At 39.5% G+C, this 20,844-nt stretch overlaps 1 protein-coding gene across 2 annotated transcripts in view; it reads left to right on the top strand.

Moving 5' to 3' along the window:
- Positions 1 to 4,542: 4,542 nt before the first annotated feature.
- Positions 4,543 to 20,844, top strand: part of LOC122557342 (neuronal migration protein doublecortin-like) — a 171,107-nt gene continuing 154,805 nt past the window's right edge. Inside the window, exons 1-3 of one of the 2 annotated variants that reach the window (XM_043704948.2) lie at positions 4,543 to 4,925; positions 9,142 to 9,552; positions 17,351 to 17,694. In XM_043704948.2, the coding sequence (XP_043560883.1) occupies positions 9,180 to 9,552; positions 17,351 to 17,694 (717 nt within the window). In that variant the 5' untranslated portion in view covers positions 4,543 to 4,925; positions 9,142 to 9,179. The remainder of the gene's footprint in view (positions 4,926 to 9,141; positions 9,553 to 17,350; positions 17,695 to 20,844) is intronic. The other variant, XM_043704949.2, reaches the window with a different exon arrangement.

Below are 20,844 nucleotides of genomic sequence, written 5' to 3'. Positions count from 1 at the left end.
ATATGAATAGCTATACATCCCCAAAAGTGGCTCCACCAACACATTTATGAATTCCTTATAGAACTCACTTGGGAATTCATCTGGCCCCGGTGCTTTGCCACCCTGGAGATGTTTTATTGATTCCTGCACCTTTTGAATCATCATAAGCGCATTTAACAGGGAGACTTGCCCCGTGTTTATAGTGGGTATTTCCAGGTTCTCAAAACAGAACTGCCCTCTGACCAGTATAACTCTGCAAAGTATTCCCTAAATCTAACATTGATCTTTTTCAACTTATGGGTAACTGTGCCAGCCTTCTTTCTAACAGACATAATGGATTGGGAAGTGTTTTTCTTTCTTGCCAGATATGCCAGGTACCTGGCTTATCTCGAAATTCAAACAATCTTTGTTTAGCAAAGGAGACCTCTTTTTTGCCACCTATGTGTGCAATGAGTCGAGAGCAGCCTGTGAGCCATGACTATTATTAAGGCCTATTATAATATGCTTCCTCAGCTACCTCAGCTGAAGTAAAAAGCAAAGTCTCTTCCATTCGGGTGGAGATGCCTCCACACATCCTGTACTGAGCTATTAATCTATATTTGGATCAACAATACTTGGCACCTGACATCAAGGAGAAAATGATATTGATAGCAATTGATTCTATCAGATTTTGGGCCCAATTTAATTTGCTAACAAACACACTTAAACTGTTGGTGCAACAGTGCCAGAAATATATAAAAAAGAACAGTTTAAAAGAGCTGTTTCATGAGAAATTCATCGTGATAAATGCTTTCATTTTCTAGACGGGATTTAGAGCAGGAAAGATTTGACAATGTTACTTTGCATTATTTCTGCCACACCTTTCAATGTAATCTAGATTATTCAGGATTTAGCAAATGTAAAATGAGGAACAAATCAAAAGACCCATTGTATTCATGTAAATTGTAATGAATGTTAAGAGCTAGGTTAAATCTTTGATAGATAGAAAGAAGGATAACAACTTGTGGCGGTTATACAAGACTAAAATGTTGTTTTAACTGGGTTCAGGAGCAAAACAAATGACTAAATATACAAGTGACTTGTAGAATGATCCAAATCGAAGGAGACCTCAAGATATAATGAAGGATATAAAGGTATAAAAATGGACAAACAGCTAAGAGTTAAAGAATGATTTGAAATTGAGTACAGGAAAAGCTGCAGGCATAGATGAAGTAACAACAAAGCATCTAAAAACCATTGGAGGAATAGAATTAAAATGATTTCAGAAATTTGTGATCAAATATATATTAAAAGATAAATTCCAATTGACTTGAGACATTCATTAGTCATTACCTAAGAAATTTAAAGCTTATGGAGTTATCAGAAAGTGACCTTGATAATCATAATAAAAAGAAACTTGAAGCAGAGATTGGTAAAATACAGGCCGGCTTTACACTTGGTGTAGAGATTAGAAAGGGAACATTTACCCTAGGAACCATTATTGATAAATATCTAGAAGTAACAAGAATATTTAGACATGCTTCATAGCCTATGAAAAAACATCCGATGGTGATTATCATCAACAGATAATAGATGTGTTTCTGAAATGTAACAAAAACAGTAGAAAGTCTACATTATGAGCAAATGGAGAGTCATCAGGTAGAAGAGTGACAATCAATCTGCGCACAACAAGCTCTCCCAAACAACAGTGCGATCATGAAACAAAAACAGAAAGTGCTGGAGAAACTCAGCAGGTCTTGCAGCATCTATGGACAGAAAGCAGAATTAATATTTCCAATCCAGTCACCCTTCTTCTTCAGTGTTAAGTCTGTTTTCCCTCCATAGATGCTGCCAGACCTGCTGAGTTTCTCTAGCAATTTGTTTTGTTTCAGATTTCCAGCATCTATGGTTCTTTATTTTTTGCTTGTTTAGTGTGACAATTATTTGCTTTTCAGTGTTGATTGAGAGATAAATATTGACCAGGGAGAGCTCCTTTGGTATTCTACGGTATACTGCAGTGTTATTGTATCTTTGCCATTCATCTAGGAGAGCAGGCTGGGCCCCGTCTTAACAACTAATTCAAAGATAAACTAATTTGGTCAGCATTGCACTGAAAGTTACCGGAGATTTCAAGCCTTAGAATGGTATTGAACTCCACAGCTGAGAGCCAGGAGTGGTACCAGTGCACTTAACAGAATGCTGATCGTAAATCCACTGTTTTAATGTAGTCTTTGATTCATTTCTTTTAAATTGAGTTGTCAGTAATTCTGGACAGAGGATATTTAGACAAACACATTAAAACTTTTACTACCACAGGGGCAAGTTTCCAGCCTACAGTCTCATATGTTTACATGAGCTAAGCTCACTCAGTTAGACGCCCCTTGAAAAGTAGTGACAACAGGCATGATGACCAGTATGAGATGACCACTTCTGTCTCCCATTAGTCACATAATTTAGGAATGTCTGACGCTGATTCTAGTTAATATTCTGACTAAGATTTCACAAAACTATTTCCAGATGGTTCAGCACAATGTCTACAAGAGACTCCAGCCTTGCATCAACTCAACATATTCTCCTAGGCTCTTTTGTAGTGGTCCCAAAGTGTCCAAAACCAAATTTACCAGCTACATATTTGATTGGACCTTTCTGCAGTGTAAGGGGCTCTTTGTTGAAATGACACAGCCGCAGGCTGACCTTGCTCGGTGATCTTGGGACTGGTGAGGACCACGCCAGAGGTGACGTCTCTCCCTCTGTCTCTCTCATTCCACATTGAGTTTGACATGAAGCTGTCTCTGGCGCGTTTCGTGTGTTCACCGGCCTTTATCCTGATGCATGGCACCCACACGGCGTGCCCGGGAGGGTCTACCACAATTCAGGTGGAAGGTATACAGGATGGCTCAGCTCACGGTATAAGCATCTTGGCAATACATCGGTGTAACCTCAATGAAGGAGCTGTCAGTCATGAAGAAATTGCGAGATTTACTAACAATAAAGCACTGATTTAAAACGTATACCTATTCTCTGAGGGTCTTGAATTCTATGACCTGATATGTGGTTTGCATTATAATGTAAAATTATCTCGGAGAAATCATGAAATTTAAATGTTGGTATGCAGGTATTAATATTAACGTTAAACACGAGAGAACGGCATTATGTTGTTTTAATGAAAATGCAATGATATAAGAGGCTGGGAGAAACGATTAAGCACAATGCTGGAGAGGCTTGCATTATATTAAAAAAATCACGTCAAAATATATTTCAAAAGATTGGTTAATGTTGGGCCATCAATCTCATTGTTCAGAAAACGCACGGCATAATGACGTTCACAACTTCATTGGCCAGTAACAGCTTTTTGTAAAATATGTAACAGTCGCCGTGAGAATGAAATAAGAGACAGCCCTTTTAGGGCCTCGTTGATTGAAGCTAAAAAGAGAGAGAAAAAAATCCACTCCCTTTGCTGCAGTCAGAGATGTTTTTGTGAGATATTCAACAGGCAAAGAACCTTTCTCGGAGTAACCCACATATTGCTCATGCTCTGTTTGTTAACTGCAATATCGTTAATCGTTTTATTCTATAAAAAAGATGCAGGATCTGACACGTGGTGGTTTAGACAGTGGCCAGCCCACCTGCATTTCCAATGTCTGTTTAATCGCTGCACCGCAGAGAGAGCTGAATGTCTGCTCTCCTCCCTCCCCCACCCCTTTTCTACTGATTACAACACTCCTCCAGGGTCCCACAGTCCACCTCACAAAACACTCAGCTCGCTGCTAGGCGAACGCCAGGTAGTTTGTGTCAGAACGGTGAGACCGTGTAAAACAACCTCCTGTCAGCTTTCCCGTTGACCGTACGGCAGATTTAATGAAAGGCGAATGTGAATAGTTGAATGCGCGGGGATGAAGAACGGTTCTCACTCAGTCCACAAGACGGAGATTTCTTCAAACAAAGTGGCTGGACCCACACTCTGTCAGCCTCCCCCAAAATCTCCCGCCCCCCCATTCCTTTCCCTAACTCTCTGTCCCTGCCCCAATCTTTCTCTCTTTCCTTTCCCTCCCCCATAACTCTCCCTCCCCTCCAACACCAGCATCCGCCACCAAACTATCCCCTGGGGATGAAGGAGCAGCGCTCCGAAAGCTAGTGCTTCCAATTAAACATGTTGGACTATAACCTGGTGTTGTGTGATTTCTAACTTTGTACACCCCCCCGGGTGAAGTGGGAATGCAAGATTTCCATTAACCTCCTTCAGTGCAATTGGGTAAATATTTTGTAAGTATGATGGAGGGAGTGCCTCACGTGTGATTGGCAAATGATCTGGAGCCATTTGAGGAAATGTTATCCGGTCACAGCTCGGATAATGTTTTGATGCCCTGAGCGTGAAAGATTGAGGCAAAGTATTTGTGTGTGTTTCCGGGGTAGGTGACTAGCGCCTACTCAAAGAATCCAACGAAACGACTCGACCTTTTTAAAAAAAAATCTGCTCAACTCTGTACTTGTAAGTCATCTCATGTGAATAGCCTTGAGGTATTCTGAGGTGTGATAGCAGAATGTAGAATTCGAACCCAACAGAAATAGTCTGCAAACGAGAGGAACATAGCTGTGATCTAGAGACATCATTCCCTACACGTCGCGTTTTGTTCAATATTGCATTATACATTAAACACTTAGTCCAATGTGCTGACTGAGAGAACGGAGGTCCATTTTGTGTACCGCTGCGATTTAAAAAAAAATGTGTCGTGTTTTCTTCTCTCATTCATTCGACCCCTGCGAGGCGCTAGAACAGGAAACGTGCGAGCCGCTTGCAACACTCGGGCTGTTTCAGTGGAAGTCGACTTAGACTCGCACTAGGACCCAAGGAAGCCCCCATTTCTCCCATTTGTGGGTCTGGCTCGCCCGAGCGCAGACAACAAAAGCAGACTTGGATTGTCTCTGTCTCTCTGCATCCACACCCTGTCCACACTGCACACAATTTGGTGAGTTGCTCCTTTGGTGTAAGTAAAAGACAGAGACAAAAAGAACCAATCTGTATCTATCTCTGAATAGACATTCGTGCACTATTACTGTAGCACTTTGTTCGAGTTCGGGTTTGACATTCTGTAGTAAGATATTGAGTCGATGTTCATTGAAAAGTGATTTATTTCAGTGTCTCTGCAGATGATATATGGGAATGATAAGATTTTCTCAAATTTTATTCTACAGCTCGTGTTCATTCCTAGATACCTGATGTTTTAACGAGTCATTCCATGGTATTTTTCAGGATTACCGGCTAAGAGTTAACATTTCCCATTCAATCTATTGTAAATACGTATTGCAGACCAATGTTAATAGACAATAGTGTTTTGCCTTCAAACAGATCGCTTCACCTTACATTTTTTTTCCCATTGAACATGGAATTTCATATAAACGAATTGTTAATCCCCTCTTTTTTAACGAGCGGTACGTTTTTTAAAAACTATGCGATGGTTCAATAAATCGCAGTAATGAATTCCCTTTGTTAAGACGTTTTTGACAGTAACTGTTGAGACGGCTTTTAATGATTCATTTATCGCGCCTTTGTTAACAAGTGTTTAATGTGAGTTTTCCGTGTTGTGTGTTCAGTTGCCCTTTCTTTACAAAGCCGTTTATGAATAATACGTTTTATTTGTAAACCGTTATGTCAGATACATTGTACAGAGCAAGGAGAAACCACTCCCCAGAAATTGTTACCTTAAGGCACGGGGTCAGGATGAAATACTCTTCATGTTTCTTGTTTCCAGTTGTAACTGGGATTAAATGCACAAAACGATGACTTTCGTGATTTTATTTTCACAGTTTTGTGTTTTAGTTTCGGTCATCTTTGAGGATCATACCGTTCTGCAGAGCTGCAGTGAAAATTAACATTTTGATTTTTTTTGCATTTTTTTTCACTTTAATGGGGGGTGTCACTCTGGGACTCATCAGGGTGACTCGCAACCCTCCCGGATTTGGATTAGCACACAGGTCAGCATTTTTACACTGCCCCACCAATTCTCCACCATAATCCACCTGGAAACAAAAAAAAACCCTCTACTGCACCAACCTGTCATTTCTAGCTCCCAACAACAGCTCATCACAACGTGAACCCAGCCTCACCACTTTATATGTTCATGATGTCAATGATCCAGGAGCTAGGTGTAACACATTTTATTCCAAAACCTGCTCATGTTTTACAGAGAAAGATGCTCCACTTATGAATGTAAGTTGATCATGAAACCATGCCCACAGCATGGAATGATAGCATGCCTTTGGAAGGTAAAAGATTGCAATCAAACAATGTAGTTGTTCTGACCATGATTTAAGTTAGTTGTTTGCTAAATCCCTCACTGTGAGCTTTATTAATAATGCATAGAAGTAAGGGTGATGGTTGACTTTGATTGTTCACGGGTCATTAAAAACTCAAGACTTAATACACTGAAAGCTCAACCAAGAGAAAGCCAAGCAAACTGCAGAAATCTAGATTCAATCTTTGGGGATTTTTTTTCAATCAGCAACTATCAAAACAGCACCTATCCTTTATGTTCCCACCGTTGAGGAGGAGAAACCAGGGTCTCCATTCTGATATTATTTGCAAAGTGTATGTTGCAAATGGAGGAACAGTCTCGTTTATTCCTTCCCCCCATTGATTTACTAATGTGTAGACATTAATGAAGATTGGTCACATAGATGAGGTGCCAGGATAACTCTTGTATGCCTTTGGACAGGGGAAGCCATTGAAGGGAATTTGAGATGATATCAACACTTTTAAATTTTGATATCTAATCCCGAGCAATGTCTGGTAATTCAATACTATAGATGTGGTTCTGCTAAATTTCAGTTGGTTAAAGGAAATTCAATGCATTTGGTAAATGGATGAGTTTAGAAGAGGCCTGGGTTATCATCATCATAACATTATTACATTAAAATGATATATCTTGTAGGTAAATCAAGTGCACTGGCTATCAAAATATTAGTTTGACCCACCAATTCTTTGTGCACTAAATTTAATCTTTCAGTACCAATTTGGCTCATGATCGTATTGCTCATTTCCAAGACTGGATAAGCTAACTGCAAACTAATACTGAGAGGAATCTATGTTATTGGCGATTTATATGATATGCTAAAGTAAGGCTCTGTCAGTCTTTTCAAGTGCATATAAAGTAAGGGAGGTTTCCTGGAGATCTGGTTAATGCTAATCTCTCAACCATCATTAGTAAAGCAGAATAATGGTCTTTCATATCTGCTACTGTTATTAGCGCCATTAAAATTGGTTGTTATGTTTGCATACATAACAACAGTGATTGGACTCCAAAAATAATTCATTGATTGTATTGTGTGTCGAAATGTACATTATGTTCATTAATGTAATGTTCCAATTTCATGAAATGGCAAATACATAAGAACAATTAATTTTAGAAGGATTAAGGGAGAGTGCAGGTTAGGGGTAAATGTTGGGAATTGTGAATATGCATTCTGGCTTAAATGAAAACTGATCTCTACACCTTCAGTTAATTGATAAGCATATTTAAATAATTCTATTTACTGCTTTCTACCTAGTAATTTCAGTAGCGTGAGCACATTAGAAACATAAAGGGGCATGTTCGGGAGTTTTATGCTTGTCAATATTAGTGGGAATGTGGTTGGTCTTCATGTGATCTGTGTACTGCTTAATTATGGTTGTTTAAAATCTCTTGGTGACTAAAAGGATTGAGTCAACCTCCCCCCCACCACCTTCCCCCACAACCCCCCCTCCCCAACCCCCCACCTCCCCACCACCACCATCACCACCCAAGGGATAAGTCCATCAAAAATTAAATTTTGTGATTTAATCTATGTTAAGGATATATTTGAACTGAACATTTCTATTTAATCTAAGATCAGCCATTAATGGTTAAATCAAGCAGTGACCCCTCATCACTAAATGATGTTTTACAGGCTAAAACACAAGAAGACTTTTTAAAATTAGAACATTTCATAAGATTAAAAGCCCTTTAAGATGTCATTAAATATAAGCTTTGAGAGGAGATTAGCCACAAAATAAGTTCTCAATTTTTTTGGTGAACTTTGTGTTTTTTCATTCATTCATGGGACGTGGACATCACTGGCTGGGCCAGCATTGATTGCCTGTCCCTGGTTGCTTTTGAGAAGATGTTGATGAGCTGCTTTCTTAAACCTCTACAGTCAAAAAGATGTAGGTAGACTCACAAAGCCATTAGGGAGGGAATTCCGTGATTTTTATCTAGCAAAGTGAAGATATATTTCCAAGTTAGGATGGTAGTGCCTTGGATGGAATGTACAGGTGGTGGTGTTCCTATGTATCTACTGCCTTTGTCTTTTTTGATGGTAATGGTTGTGTATTTGGAATGTGATGCCTAAGGATGCTTTGTGAATTTCTGCAGTGCATCTAATAGATGGCATTTACTATTAACTGTCAGTGATGGAGTGACTGAATATTTGTGAAAGTGATGCCAATCAAATGGGTTGCTTTGTCCTGGATGATGTCAGGCTTCTTGGAGCTGCAGTCATCCAGACAAGTGGGGAATATTCCATGGCATTCCTGACTTGTACCTTGTAGTAAGACCATAAGACCATAAGAGATAGGAGCGGAAGTAAGGCCATTCGGCCCATCGAGTCCACTCCGCCATTCAATCATGGCTGATGGGCATTTCAAATCCACTTATCTGCATTCTCCCCTTAGCCCTTAATTCCTTGCGACATCAAGTAAGCACAGGCTTTAGGGAAGTCAGTTACTTATTGTAGGATGCATAACCTCTGATGCAAGTAACTCACCTTGATTGGAGATCAGAATGCCTTTTCAATTCAGGAATTTAATGTTGGGTATACTACAGTTAGATGTGACACAGAGCAAAGCTCCTTCTACTATATGCTAACAATATGGCTTATTCCAAATCTATTGGTCCACTGTAATATTTCTCTTTCTAACACTAGTCTCCTGTGATTTTCAATCAAGAATGCAACACTTCAAGTAACATATATGATTTGGGAAAATGTTAATACTAAAGATTCCCTCACCAACTTTAATGCATATTCCCAGCGATTGAAAAATGTCAAAGTAAATTAGTGTTTTAACACAACTATTGAAGGAATATGCTTTCATCAGGATATATAAAGGCTAGTGATTTTCTAGATTTTCACAAACACTGTGTTTGAGTTTGAGCCTTATGTCTTTTGCAGGTTTGTTTGATCTTCAATTCTGATCAATTAACTGAAGCATGTTCCAAGATAAAGAGCTGGATTTCGGCCATTTTGACGAAAGGGACAAGACACGTTACTCAAAGGGTTCAAGGATGAATGGTTTACCAAGCCCCACACACAGTGCTCATTGCAGTTTCTACCGCACCCGAACCTTGCAGGCCCTTACCACTGAGAAGAAAGCCAAGAAGGTCCGCTTCTATCGTAATGGGGATCGGTACTTCAAGGGCATTGTGTATGCAATATCTGCAGATCGCTTCCGTTCCTTTGACGCTCTGCTGGCAGACCTGACCCGAACCTTGTCTGATAATGTGAACCTCCCACAGGGAGTTCGCATTATCTTTTCCATTGATGGGCTTGGGAAGATTACCAGTCTTGATGAACTGGAGGAAGGTTAGTAATTGACCATTTTGGTATAAATACCAGAACTAATCTCCCTTGCTCCTTTCACTTTTTTAAAATAAATATTGCTGCTAACTGTTGTTTGCTTATGCAGGGCCATCTTACAGCATGTAACAATGCAATCTATGTGTAGGAGCAATGAGATCTTATCATATGATCTCATTTTAATTAAAGTTTGCATATTTAAATACACATGTTGAAGCACAAACTCTAATTGACTGATGTGAATTTAAAAGGGAGGATTATTCTTCTCAATCCTAATGTTGAAACCATTCCTATCCCTACACCCATCCTTTCTTTGCACTAGTGTTGAAATTCCTAATAAAGTGACAGAAATGGCACTGGGTTACATATTTATGTTTACTGTAAATGATTACTTTATTGTATTGGTCAGTGATATTTTCATGCAAGTCTCAACATATGGTGGATTTTGCTTAATTATTTCAATTTTTGCTTTGATATTACCATGTGTTATTATCTTTATTACTATGTGTTTATTCATATTATTCATGAGCAAGGTCATTCTTAGTTTAGTACCATAATTTTGATCTTAGTAGTTCTAATACCAATTTCACAGAAATTTTAAGCAACACGCTTCAAACTCTGACACTGCAACAATCCACCCTCCTTATCTACCACATCTGTCATTGAATAAGGTAGCAGGAAAAATAACTCTGCTGGTAGCATATTTCAAAATGTTAAGCTCAGGAAAGATTTTTAAAGATGTTTTTCACTGCCGTGTAGCATTGGGGTCAAAATTGTGGGTTTTATATTAAATCGCTGTTGTTGGAGGTTCTAAAGAGCAATCTATGACATACTGGATAGGCGAGAGGATTTTAAAGAGGTACAGTTCAATGCTAAAAGTAACCTGTCAGCCAGTTTCTCACCTTTGCTTTCCGTTTCTATTATCAACAGGACCAGAGTTGATCCAGAGTAGTGAGGATGATTTTTTGGGCTGCTTCTTGTCTGACACATGGGAATAGAATTCTTCCATCAACAGGGTGTGACCGTAATGTTGCATCATTTACATGTCTGGGTGACTAAGCTGGCACTGCACCCCAGCAGCAGCTGTGAAATAATTCCCTTCAACATGCCACTGTGCCCCAGCACATTCCACCCAACAAGAAACTATGTTAGCAAAAATATTAATAGCTCTTCTGTCTAAAATTAGTTAGTTCAAACTCTGGGATTTAATAGTTCAAGTTACAATGAAAGGCTTCCTGAGGATAGACATTTTTTACAGAGGGAGTCAAAGTAATTTACAAAGTGATTGTGTTTTAGATGAGCCTCTTTATTATGACTAATAAATGGTTGCTGCCCAATTTATACTTTTAAAGTGTTCATTAGGATCACCCTGGAGAATGTCCATAATTTCTTTGAATTTTCTCCTGCCATTAGGCAATAAAACCACTCTTGCGGATTTGTTATTCCTGTATCAATCTCCCAGTGTAACAAATATTACTTGTTCAGCTGAGTTTGTATGTTCATGGACGTATGTACAAGTGCTGGAGAAAACTAGAGATGTACAGCACAGAAACAGACCCTTCCTTCAGTCCAACTCATCCATGCCGACCATATTCCTAATCTAATCTAGTCCCATTTGCCAGAACTGGGCCTATATCCCTCTAAATCCATCCCATTCATATGCCTTTTAAATGTTGTATTTGTAACGGCCTCCACAAGTGAAGAGAAGTCAGTTGATTAAAAAAGCAAAGAATTGTGTATGTAGGAATCTGAAACAAAGAAAGAGCTGGAGAAACTCAGCAGATCTGGCAGCATCGGTGGAGCAAAAGCAGATAAACATTTCACATCAAGTGACCCTTTACTTTTGCTACAAAAGTTAGTTGATCGCTGGCAATACCAGTAACAAACATTAAACTGAATAACTAACCAATCTGGCACCATAGTGTTACCTAGTAAATGCAAATAGGCAAAAGTGAGGACTGCAGATGCTGGAGATCAGAGTCTAGATTAGAGTGGTGCTGGAAAAGCACAGCGGGTCAGGCAGCATTCGAGGAGCAGGAAAATCGACGTTTCGGGCAAAAACCCTTCATCATCCATTCCTGATTAAGAGTTTTTGCCGAAACATCGATTTTCCTGCTCCTCAGATGCTGCCTGACCCGCTGTGCTTTTCCAGCACCACTCTAATCTAGACCCTAGTAAATGCAAATCAAGTTATGTGAGTTAATACTCCCTCTTTAACATGTCTGGGATATTGGACTCTCACATCCGTAAAATCATCCTATTGATTGATTGAGTGTGGTTTATTGTTGATTTTGGCTTCACATAAAATTTGATAATTGACTGAAATTCGCAACAAGGGCTGAGTCATCACAAGTTACAGCCTCTGCAGAGACTCAGGCACTGGACCACATTGTGACATATGCATGCGATATCATGTTAGACATATTATTACATTTGGCATGCTTTGTGCACTGGCCTGAAGCCCACATACCATTCTTTTGCCAAATTTTTGAACATATCATTTTTGGTACCATTTTTACATTGGACAAATATGTATGTGAGCTTTATGTAGACAAAAAGCCAAAAGTATAAGCAAGTTTTGAATTTGCCTCCAGAATGCGCAAATAGTGTTAATTGGAACCCTATTATTAGCTCATTATCCATTAATTTCAGGTTACACTTTAGATTCTATTTGCATTAAAGTAAAATAATTTATATCAGAGCAAAAATGACTACCATTATGAGAAACCTAAATATGAACTTTATAACAAATCTATTAATCCCTCATCTAGACAGCCTGTAAGTCGTTTCCAACATGAGAATGTAGAGAAAATAGTGATTGGGCAGGCTGCCCTGTACTCCTGATGGAATTGTAACCCAACGGAGAGAAATTATGGAAAATTAGTGAACTCCCCCCTTTCTATTGCTATTCCTCTAATTTAGGAGAAAATTGAGAGCAGAATGTGGGTAGAGCTGATAGCTTTGTAAGTGACTGTTTAATAGAATCTCTGTAAAGCTGTTTGGCCTACATTCTACATTAACTTGTTTGGCCTTCATTTTGCATTATTTATGCGACAGCTAACCACTTTGTTAATTATCTCATTACGAATTTGTTTTCTTTGGGGACCTGATTAATTTTATAGGCTTTGTACTGCATTTAATATTGGAAGCTATGAGTACTTGGACTCAAGAGTCTGAAAGGCCTACTTTTTCATTAAGGAACTTTCCTTGCTAACAATGCTTTTTTATGTTAGTTTGCCTTTGCTAAACAAGGTTAATAATTATTTATATTTCATGCATCAACTAACAAGATTACATTTAGGTGTCAGTTAGGACTAGAAAACAAGTCCAGCATTTAAGATAATCGAAATAAAATACCTCTGGTTCTACTCCCCTCTCTGATTGATGGGTAAGTGATCTGGTTACTTGGGTTTGATGTTAACAAGATGGCAATGCTTACAAGTTTGAGCCCTCCACTGTGCTGAATTAACTGGCCTAAGTTGGTGTGACAATAATGCCTATGTTGTTGTCCACAGTGCCTATAGCCTGTGGAAGAGAGAATGTAAGAGCAAGGAACAGGAGTAAGCCAGTCAGCTCCTTGAGTCTATTTTGGTATTTAATAAATTTATGTCTGATTTGATTGCATCTTTAAATCTGCATTCTTGCAATTCCCAATAATCTTTCACCCTCTTGACTACCAAGAATCTATCCACCTTAAAATATATTCAAATATTGCATTTCCACTGCCTTTTCAGGGAGAAAGTTCCAAAGGCACATAACTCTTTGGGAGAAAAAGGTTTTACCTCATCTCTGTTTTAAACCCCTTTATTTTTAAACAGTTACACCTCGTTCTAGATTTTTCCATACAAGGAAACATCTTCTCCACATTTACCCTGTCAGGATCCCTCAGGATCTTATACATTTCAAATATTGGTTAAGGTTCTCATTCCTCAGCTTTGTCCATTAACCTGTGGTGGAATGTGCACACATGTTTGTAGATGTTGGATGAGGGCCGGGTTGGACTGTACTATTTCCCATGATTGAATAGCCTGTCAACTCTAACAATCTTGGTTCAAACATGGAAAGTAACCATTTACTAGAGTGCAGCCAGGACTTTTACAACTGTACCCTGACATGATTTGGCATCTTTTGAGGGTTTAAAACTGACATAAAGACTTCACAAGGTAAGTATGAATGTTATTGTGTGCCAGAAACTGTGGAGGTTTAACAGCGAATATGTGAAAGCTATGTTGTGTTTCATTCAAGAATGCAAGTGTAACAAACACTGAGTAATTTAAATTTCTTGCAACTCTTTTTGCTGGCATCAGCTATTTTAACAGCCGCTTCCTATACTTTCTGATTCCAGATTGCACGTTTGTGTGCATGTGTATGTATGTGTGTAAAAATAGAAAACACAGATTTTTGGCAAGATCTAACCACCTTATTTTAAAAGTAAATATGGTCATGTAACAAATGAGAGTAAACTTCAAGGTGGAACATGTAGTCATAAGACCATTTTGTACTTTGAAGAGATTTTCAAGCAGACACATTGCAACTATCAAAGGATTAGATGAGTAACTGAAATTGCCCTATGGCGATTTGGTCAGCAATATAACCACCTTACAGACATTACTTCTTTACAATGTATATTCACACTTTTAAAGAATAGCTTGAGTTATTTCTCGTTTTACTCACTGCTGCCTCATCTCATCCCACTCTATTCATTTCCTGTTTTAGCTCTGCACAGCCACTTATGTCAGCTTCACCACCAACAACCAGTAGAAATAGGCAGTGAATGGGTTTCTCCATTATTTCTGCCATAGCCTGTCTGAACCGTTCAAACTTTTCTAGCTAATTATCTCAGGTTGGATAGTGTGGGCAGTGCAAGCAACTATTCCTACAGCTCTCCCCTGAACTTTTAATTGGATTAGATTCCCTACAGTGTACAAACAGGCCATTTGACCCAATACGTCTACACCGATCCTCCAAAGAATAACTCAGCCAGATCCATTCCCCTACATTAACCCCTGACTAATGCACTTAACACTATGGGCAATTTATCATGGCCAATTCTTTGAATTGTGGGAGGAAACCGGAGCACCCGGAGGAAGCCCACACAGACACAGGGAGGATGTTCAAACTCCACAATCGCCTGAGGTAGGAATCGAACCTGGGTTCCTGGTGCTGTGAGGCAGCAGTACTAACCACTGAGCCACCATGTTGTCCATATTCTGTTGCCATCTGAATAATGAAACTCATCCCATGCCAAAGCCTGTGAGATTGTTCTATTACTAACTTTACAGTAAGCTTTCTTCCACAGCTCCCTGATGACTCAGAGGGTAGTGTGCAGTACCAGTGTAGAACTACATTGTATAAGCCTAGAAAGTCCTACTTCCAGTCATGATCTTCTTGTTAGCTGATCTCAGCAGGAATGATAAGGGCTCCTTTAGTTCATCTCATTAGCTCTAGAGCAAGGAAGATGCAAAATAAACCTCATTACAGTTGTTACAGAGTCATAGGGTCATCCAGCACAGAAACAGACCCTTTAGTCCAACCAGTCCATGCCGAACATAATCCCAAACTAAACTAGTCTCACTTGCCTGCTCCTGGCTGATATCCCTCCAAACCTTTCCTAGTCATGTACTTACCCAAATGTATTTTAAACAGTGTAACTATACCCACATCCACCACTGTCAATGAGTGTAAGTTATACAGTTGGGAGCATCAGATTAGAGTGTGGTTAGAATTGACTGTAGTACCTTCTAAGGACTAATGATCCCAGGACAAACATTATCCAGGTTCACACATGAATCATGGACACTTCATTATAATATTAGATGGTGGCTGGCCCCTATGGTAATTCAATGTAGGGGAGGGGAGTAAATTGGAGGGGATACAATATGTCACAGTCTCATGGTCCATAGGATGGCTTGATCAAGTCTTTCGAAGATTGTGGATTTCTGATACCACCTTCTCTGCCCTACCAGCAGCTCCACAAGAATGTAATTTTATTTTAGTATATCTACATTCCACCTTGTTTCAGTGACTGCTCAAAGCAGCTGGTGTGATTTGCATGGGATCAGGAGTGAGGAATTGCAATTGCTTACATGAGCATTTCACTACTGGTTAACCAAACAAAATAATTTCAGCAAAAATGTTTTTATTTCAGAAGGAATTTGCATATTAGTCATCAATGATAGAATAGACTTGACAGGTCATAAGAGCAACCCCCGCTCCTATCTCATATGTTATAATTCAATTATTTTATGCATTAAATAATTCTGCATTTTTTTGTATTTTAACAATATTTTGGGTATGTAATACCATTAAATGATTCTGTTTTAATCCATGCCAACGGCATGATAAGGTTCTGAATGCCATTAATTAATTGAAAATGAGCACAAATGAGATTTTAGTTCAGAATTCAGCTCTTAATTCTGAAGGGGTTAAGTAAGACCTTCTTCAGAGTCCCAGTTGGGATCCAAAATAGACAAGAAACAATTAAATATATCACAGAGAGGGATATATATATATATATAGTGGTCATTCAGAAAATAGTGTGTTGCTGTAATACTCTCAACGTACCAAAACAAATGCATTTGTGCTTATTTATGCTTGGAATTTCCATTCTAGTCAGTCTATATGAAATCTACCTATGTGTTGCTGATTGGACATTGAGGTTGTCCTCTCCCATGCCACATGTGACCTTACAAATACTCTAATACAGTGATATTTTGCGAAAATTGACAATAAAAACCACATTTCATCCACGAAACCAAATCAAATTACTGCAGATGCTGGAAATGTGAAATAAACACAATATGCTGGAAATACTCAGCAAGTCTAACAGCACTTGTGAAGAGAGAAACAATATTTTAGGTCAAGGACCTTTTAAGGAAGTAGCAATTTAACCGACATAATTATAATGATCTGTTACCGTAACCAATGACCCATTCAGACTATTGCTAGTTCCACCCAGCCCCTCTCCTCACAGATCTGCACTGCTACAAGATGGCACGGGGGCTCAGTGGTTAACACTGCTGTCTCACGGTGCCAGGGACCCAGATTTGTTTCCAGCCTTGGGTGACTGTCTGTGTGGAGTTTGCATATTCTCCCCATGTCTGTGTGGGTTTTCTTTGGGTGCTCTAGTTTCCTCCCACAGTCCAAAGATGTGCAGGTTAGGTGAATTGGCCATGGTAAATTGCCTGTAGTGTTCAGGGATGTGTAGGTTAGGTGCATTAGTCAGGGGAAATGTAGAGTAATAGCGTAAGGGAATGGGTCTCGGTGGGTTACTCCTCGGAAGGTCGGTGTGGACTTGTTGGGCCAAATGGCCTTTTTCTACACTGTACGGATTCTGTGATGCTACTAATCACTTTCAGGTCACATCCTGTGACATGTTCTGAGTTTGCCATCCAACTTTAGCAGAAAACTATTTTTTATTTTGTATGTTCAAAATTGCAAATTTTGGGGTATTTGTAACCTGTGCCCCTATGGCCAATAGTGCAGACTGGCCTGTGATTTTTTTTCAGCTGATTCATTCATATGCCTTGATAACCATTTTGTATATAATCATGCTGACTGTTTGTTTTAACCAGGGCTGTATTAAGGAAGGCCTTTCAATATTAAGGTAAGGACTCTTGTAGTGCAGTGGTAATGTCCCTATCTTTGAGTCATGAGGCCTTGGTTCAAGTTGCATGTGCTCCAGAAGTCTGTAGTAACATTGCTAAGGTGGTTGTTTAATACTGTTTTCTAAGTTAATCAAATATTTTTTTCTGCATTAAATTTCAGTAACAATGTTGACTAGGTGTTTTTGTTTTGTGTTTAGGAGAGAGTTATGTTTGCTCATCTCATGACATCTTCAAAAAGGTGGATTACACCAAGAATGTAAATCCCAATTGGTCTGTGAACGTCAAAGCCTCTGCTACCCAGAAAGTACCACAGTCTCTGGCCAGTGCCAAGCACATGACTGAGGTCAAAGAAACCAAGGACTTTGTTCGCCCAAAACTCGTGACTGTCATACGGAGTGGAGTCAAACCACGGAAAGCAGTGAGAGTTCTGCTCAACAAGAAAACAGCACACTCCTTTGAGCAAGTTCTTACTGACATCACTGAGGCCATCAAGCTTGAGACTGGGGTAGTGAAGAAGCTATACACCTTGGATGGCAAGCAGGTGAGTCTCACTTGTTCCATCACCATTCACTTAGTGCAAGGTGAGCTGTAAAGCTTGCATGTAGACCAGACTGGAAAGCACAGATAAGCTGGTCTTTTTAAAAATGAAACCTTGGCTTCAATTAATTAGCTGTCTTATTCTCACTTTCGCACTGCAGAACGCACATAGATTTTGCTTTTCTGACCAACAGCTTCTGTTTTTGACAGTCTTGTAGCACTGATCATTAAATTGGAATGTTATGAAAGCTTCTTAGGACAGATAAGTGCCTGAGTAGTCACCTTCAAAATCCTTGTGGATGATGTTATCAAACATCTAATATGGGAAATAATATAGTAAATTGTTGTAGATTTGTTTTGAGATAACACTATAGTGTCTATCATCAATTGGTTACATGGGAATGTGCGGTGAGATTCTTGAAGCTGATCATATGAATCATGGTGTAGGATATGCAAAAGAATTTCAACTAGCGATTAGTTACCTGAATGCACAATTCTACCACTTAGCTTCTTAAAGTCCAAGGGAAGAGAGGTCATCAACATATGTATCATTTTACATGGCCAAACCATGGCTTACAAGGGAGGTTAGAGATAGTATTAGATCCAAAAAGAGGCATACAAATTTACAAGAAAAACAGGAGACCTGAGGATTGGGAACAGTTTAGAAATCAGCAAAGAAGGACCAGGGATTGATTAAGAAGTGGAAGTAATAGAAAATGGGAATAAGCTTATGAGAAACATAAAAACTGACTGTAAAAGTTTCTATAGGTATGTGAAGAGAAAAAGATTGGTGAAATCCAATGTAGGTAAGTTATAGTCAGAAACTGGGGAATTTATAATGGGGACCAAAGAAATGGCTGACAAACTAAATTCATACTTCACTTTTGTCTCCACAAAGGAGGACATCAATAACATACCAGAAATGATGGGCAACACAGGGTTTACTGAGCAGGAGGAACTGAAGCAAATCTGCATTAGTAGAGAAATGGTGCTGGAGAAATTGATGGATTGAAGGCCGATAAATCCCCAGGGCTTGATAATCTACATCCTGAGATATTTAAGAAAATAGATTCACTAGTGGACATCTTCTAAGATTCTTTAAATTCTGAAACAGTTCCTATAGATTGAGGATAGCCAATGCAACCCCATTAATTAAAAAGGGAGGTAGAGAGAAAACAGTGAATTATACTCCAGTGACTCCAATGATGGTACCGGAGAAGATGCTACACTCCATTATCAAGGATTTTATAGCAGAGCACTTTGAAAACAGTGGTAGAATCAGATACAGTCAACTTGGATTTACAAAAGTGAAATCAGGCTTGACACATCTACTTGAATTCTTTGAGGATGTTTCTAGTCGAGTTGATTGGGGGAGCCAGTGTATGTGGTTTATTTGGACTTTCTGAAGGCATTTGACAAAGTCACATGAAAAATTAATGTGTAAAATTAAAGCACATAGGATTGGGTGTAGTGTATTGAGAGAGATAGAAAATTGGTGAGTAGACAGAAACCAAACGTAGGAATGAATGGCTCTTTTTCTGAATGATAGGCAGTGACTATTGAAGTTCTGCAGGGATTGGTTCTAGGACCCCAGCTATTGACAATATATGTTAATGACTTAGATGAGGGAACTAAATGTAATATCTCAAAATATGCAGATGACACAAAGTTTGGTGGAAGGGTGAGTTGTGAGGAGGATGCAGAGATGTTCCAATGTGATTTGGACAGGTTGAGTGAGTGGACAAATGTGGGGCAGGTGTAGTACAAAATGGATAAATATGAAGTTATCCATTTCGGTAGAAAAAAATAGGAAGGCACATTATTACTTCAATGTCTGTAAATTTAAGAGGGGCATGTTAGTGACCCATGGATGCCCTCTGTCACCAATTGCTGAAAGTAAGCATGCAGACACAACAGAAATTAAAGGTGGCTGGAATTCCCTCTCTAATGGCCATGTAGGTCAACCCACAGCAGGTGGATTGCAATGGTTCAAGAAGGCAGCTCACCACCACCTTCTCAAGTTGCTATTAGGGACAGGCAATAAATGCTGGCCAGCCGGCAATGCCCACATTAGATTAGATTACTTACAGTGTGGAAACAGGCCCTTCGGCCCAACAAGTCCACACCGACCCGCCGAAGCGCAACCCACCCATTCCCCTACATTTACCCCTTTACCTAACACTACGGGCAATTTAGCATGGCCAATTCACCTGACCTGCACATCTTTGGACTGTGGGAGGAAACCGGAGCACCCGGAGGAAACCCACGCAGACACGGGGAGAACGTGCAAACTCCACACAGTCAGTCGCCTGAGTCGGGAATTGAACCCGGGTCTCTGGCGCTGTGAGGCAGCAGTGCTAACCACTGTGCCACCGTGCCGCCCACATCCTACAAACAAATTAGAAAAGGCAAACAGTACGATGGTCTTCATAGCAAGAGGATTTGAGTACAGCAAGATGCCTTGCTGCAATTTTATAGCACAGTAGTGAGGCCATACCTGGAATATTGTGTGCAGTTTTAGTCTCCTTGACTGAGGAAAGATGTTCTTGCTATAGAGGGAGTGCAGCCAACATTTACCAACTTGATTCCTGGGATGGCAGGACTGACAAATGAGAAGAGATTTCGTCAGTTACGATTGTATTCACTGGACTTTAGCAGAATGAGGGGGGAGGTGGTTTCGTAGAAACCTATAAGATTCCAACAGGATTAGACAGGTTAGATACAGGAATCATGTTCCTGATGATGGGGAGTCTAGAACTAGGGGGTTATAGTTTAAAGCTAAGGACTGAGTTGAGAAACAACATTCTTCAGCCAGAAAGTAGTGAGCTGTGGAATTCACTACCACAGAAATTGGTTGAAGCCAAAACATTGTTTTCAAGACGGAGATAAATATACTTGTGAGTGAAGGGATCGAGGGATGTATGAGGATGGTGGAATTTGGGTATTGAACTTGATAATTGGCAAAGATCATATTAAATGGTTGAGTAGGCTTGAGGCATTGAACGGCTTACTCCAGCTCATATCTTCAGTGTAAGCAAATGGAAAGGCTTTGGAAATCTGAAGCATCAAGGGACTTGAGTCTAGTTCAGGATTCCCTGAAGGTTAACATGTAGGTTCAGTTGGCAGTTAGGAAGGCTACTGCAGTGTTAACATT

This window comes from Chiloscyllium plagiosum, unplaced genomic scaffold (assembly GCF_037043375.1).
Source record: "Chiloscyllium plagiosum isolate Xiang-an unplaced genomic scaffold, Cpla_swu_hap1 HiC_scaffold_11, whole genome shotgun sequence".
Taxonomy (NCBI): domain Eukaryota; kingdom Metazoa; phylum Chordata; class Chondrichthyes; order Orectolobiformes; family Hemiscylliidae; genus Chiloscyllium; species Chiloscyllium plagiosum.
This window is presented reverse-complemented; position numbering and strand designations above follow the sequence as displayed.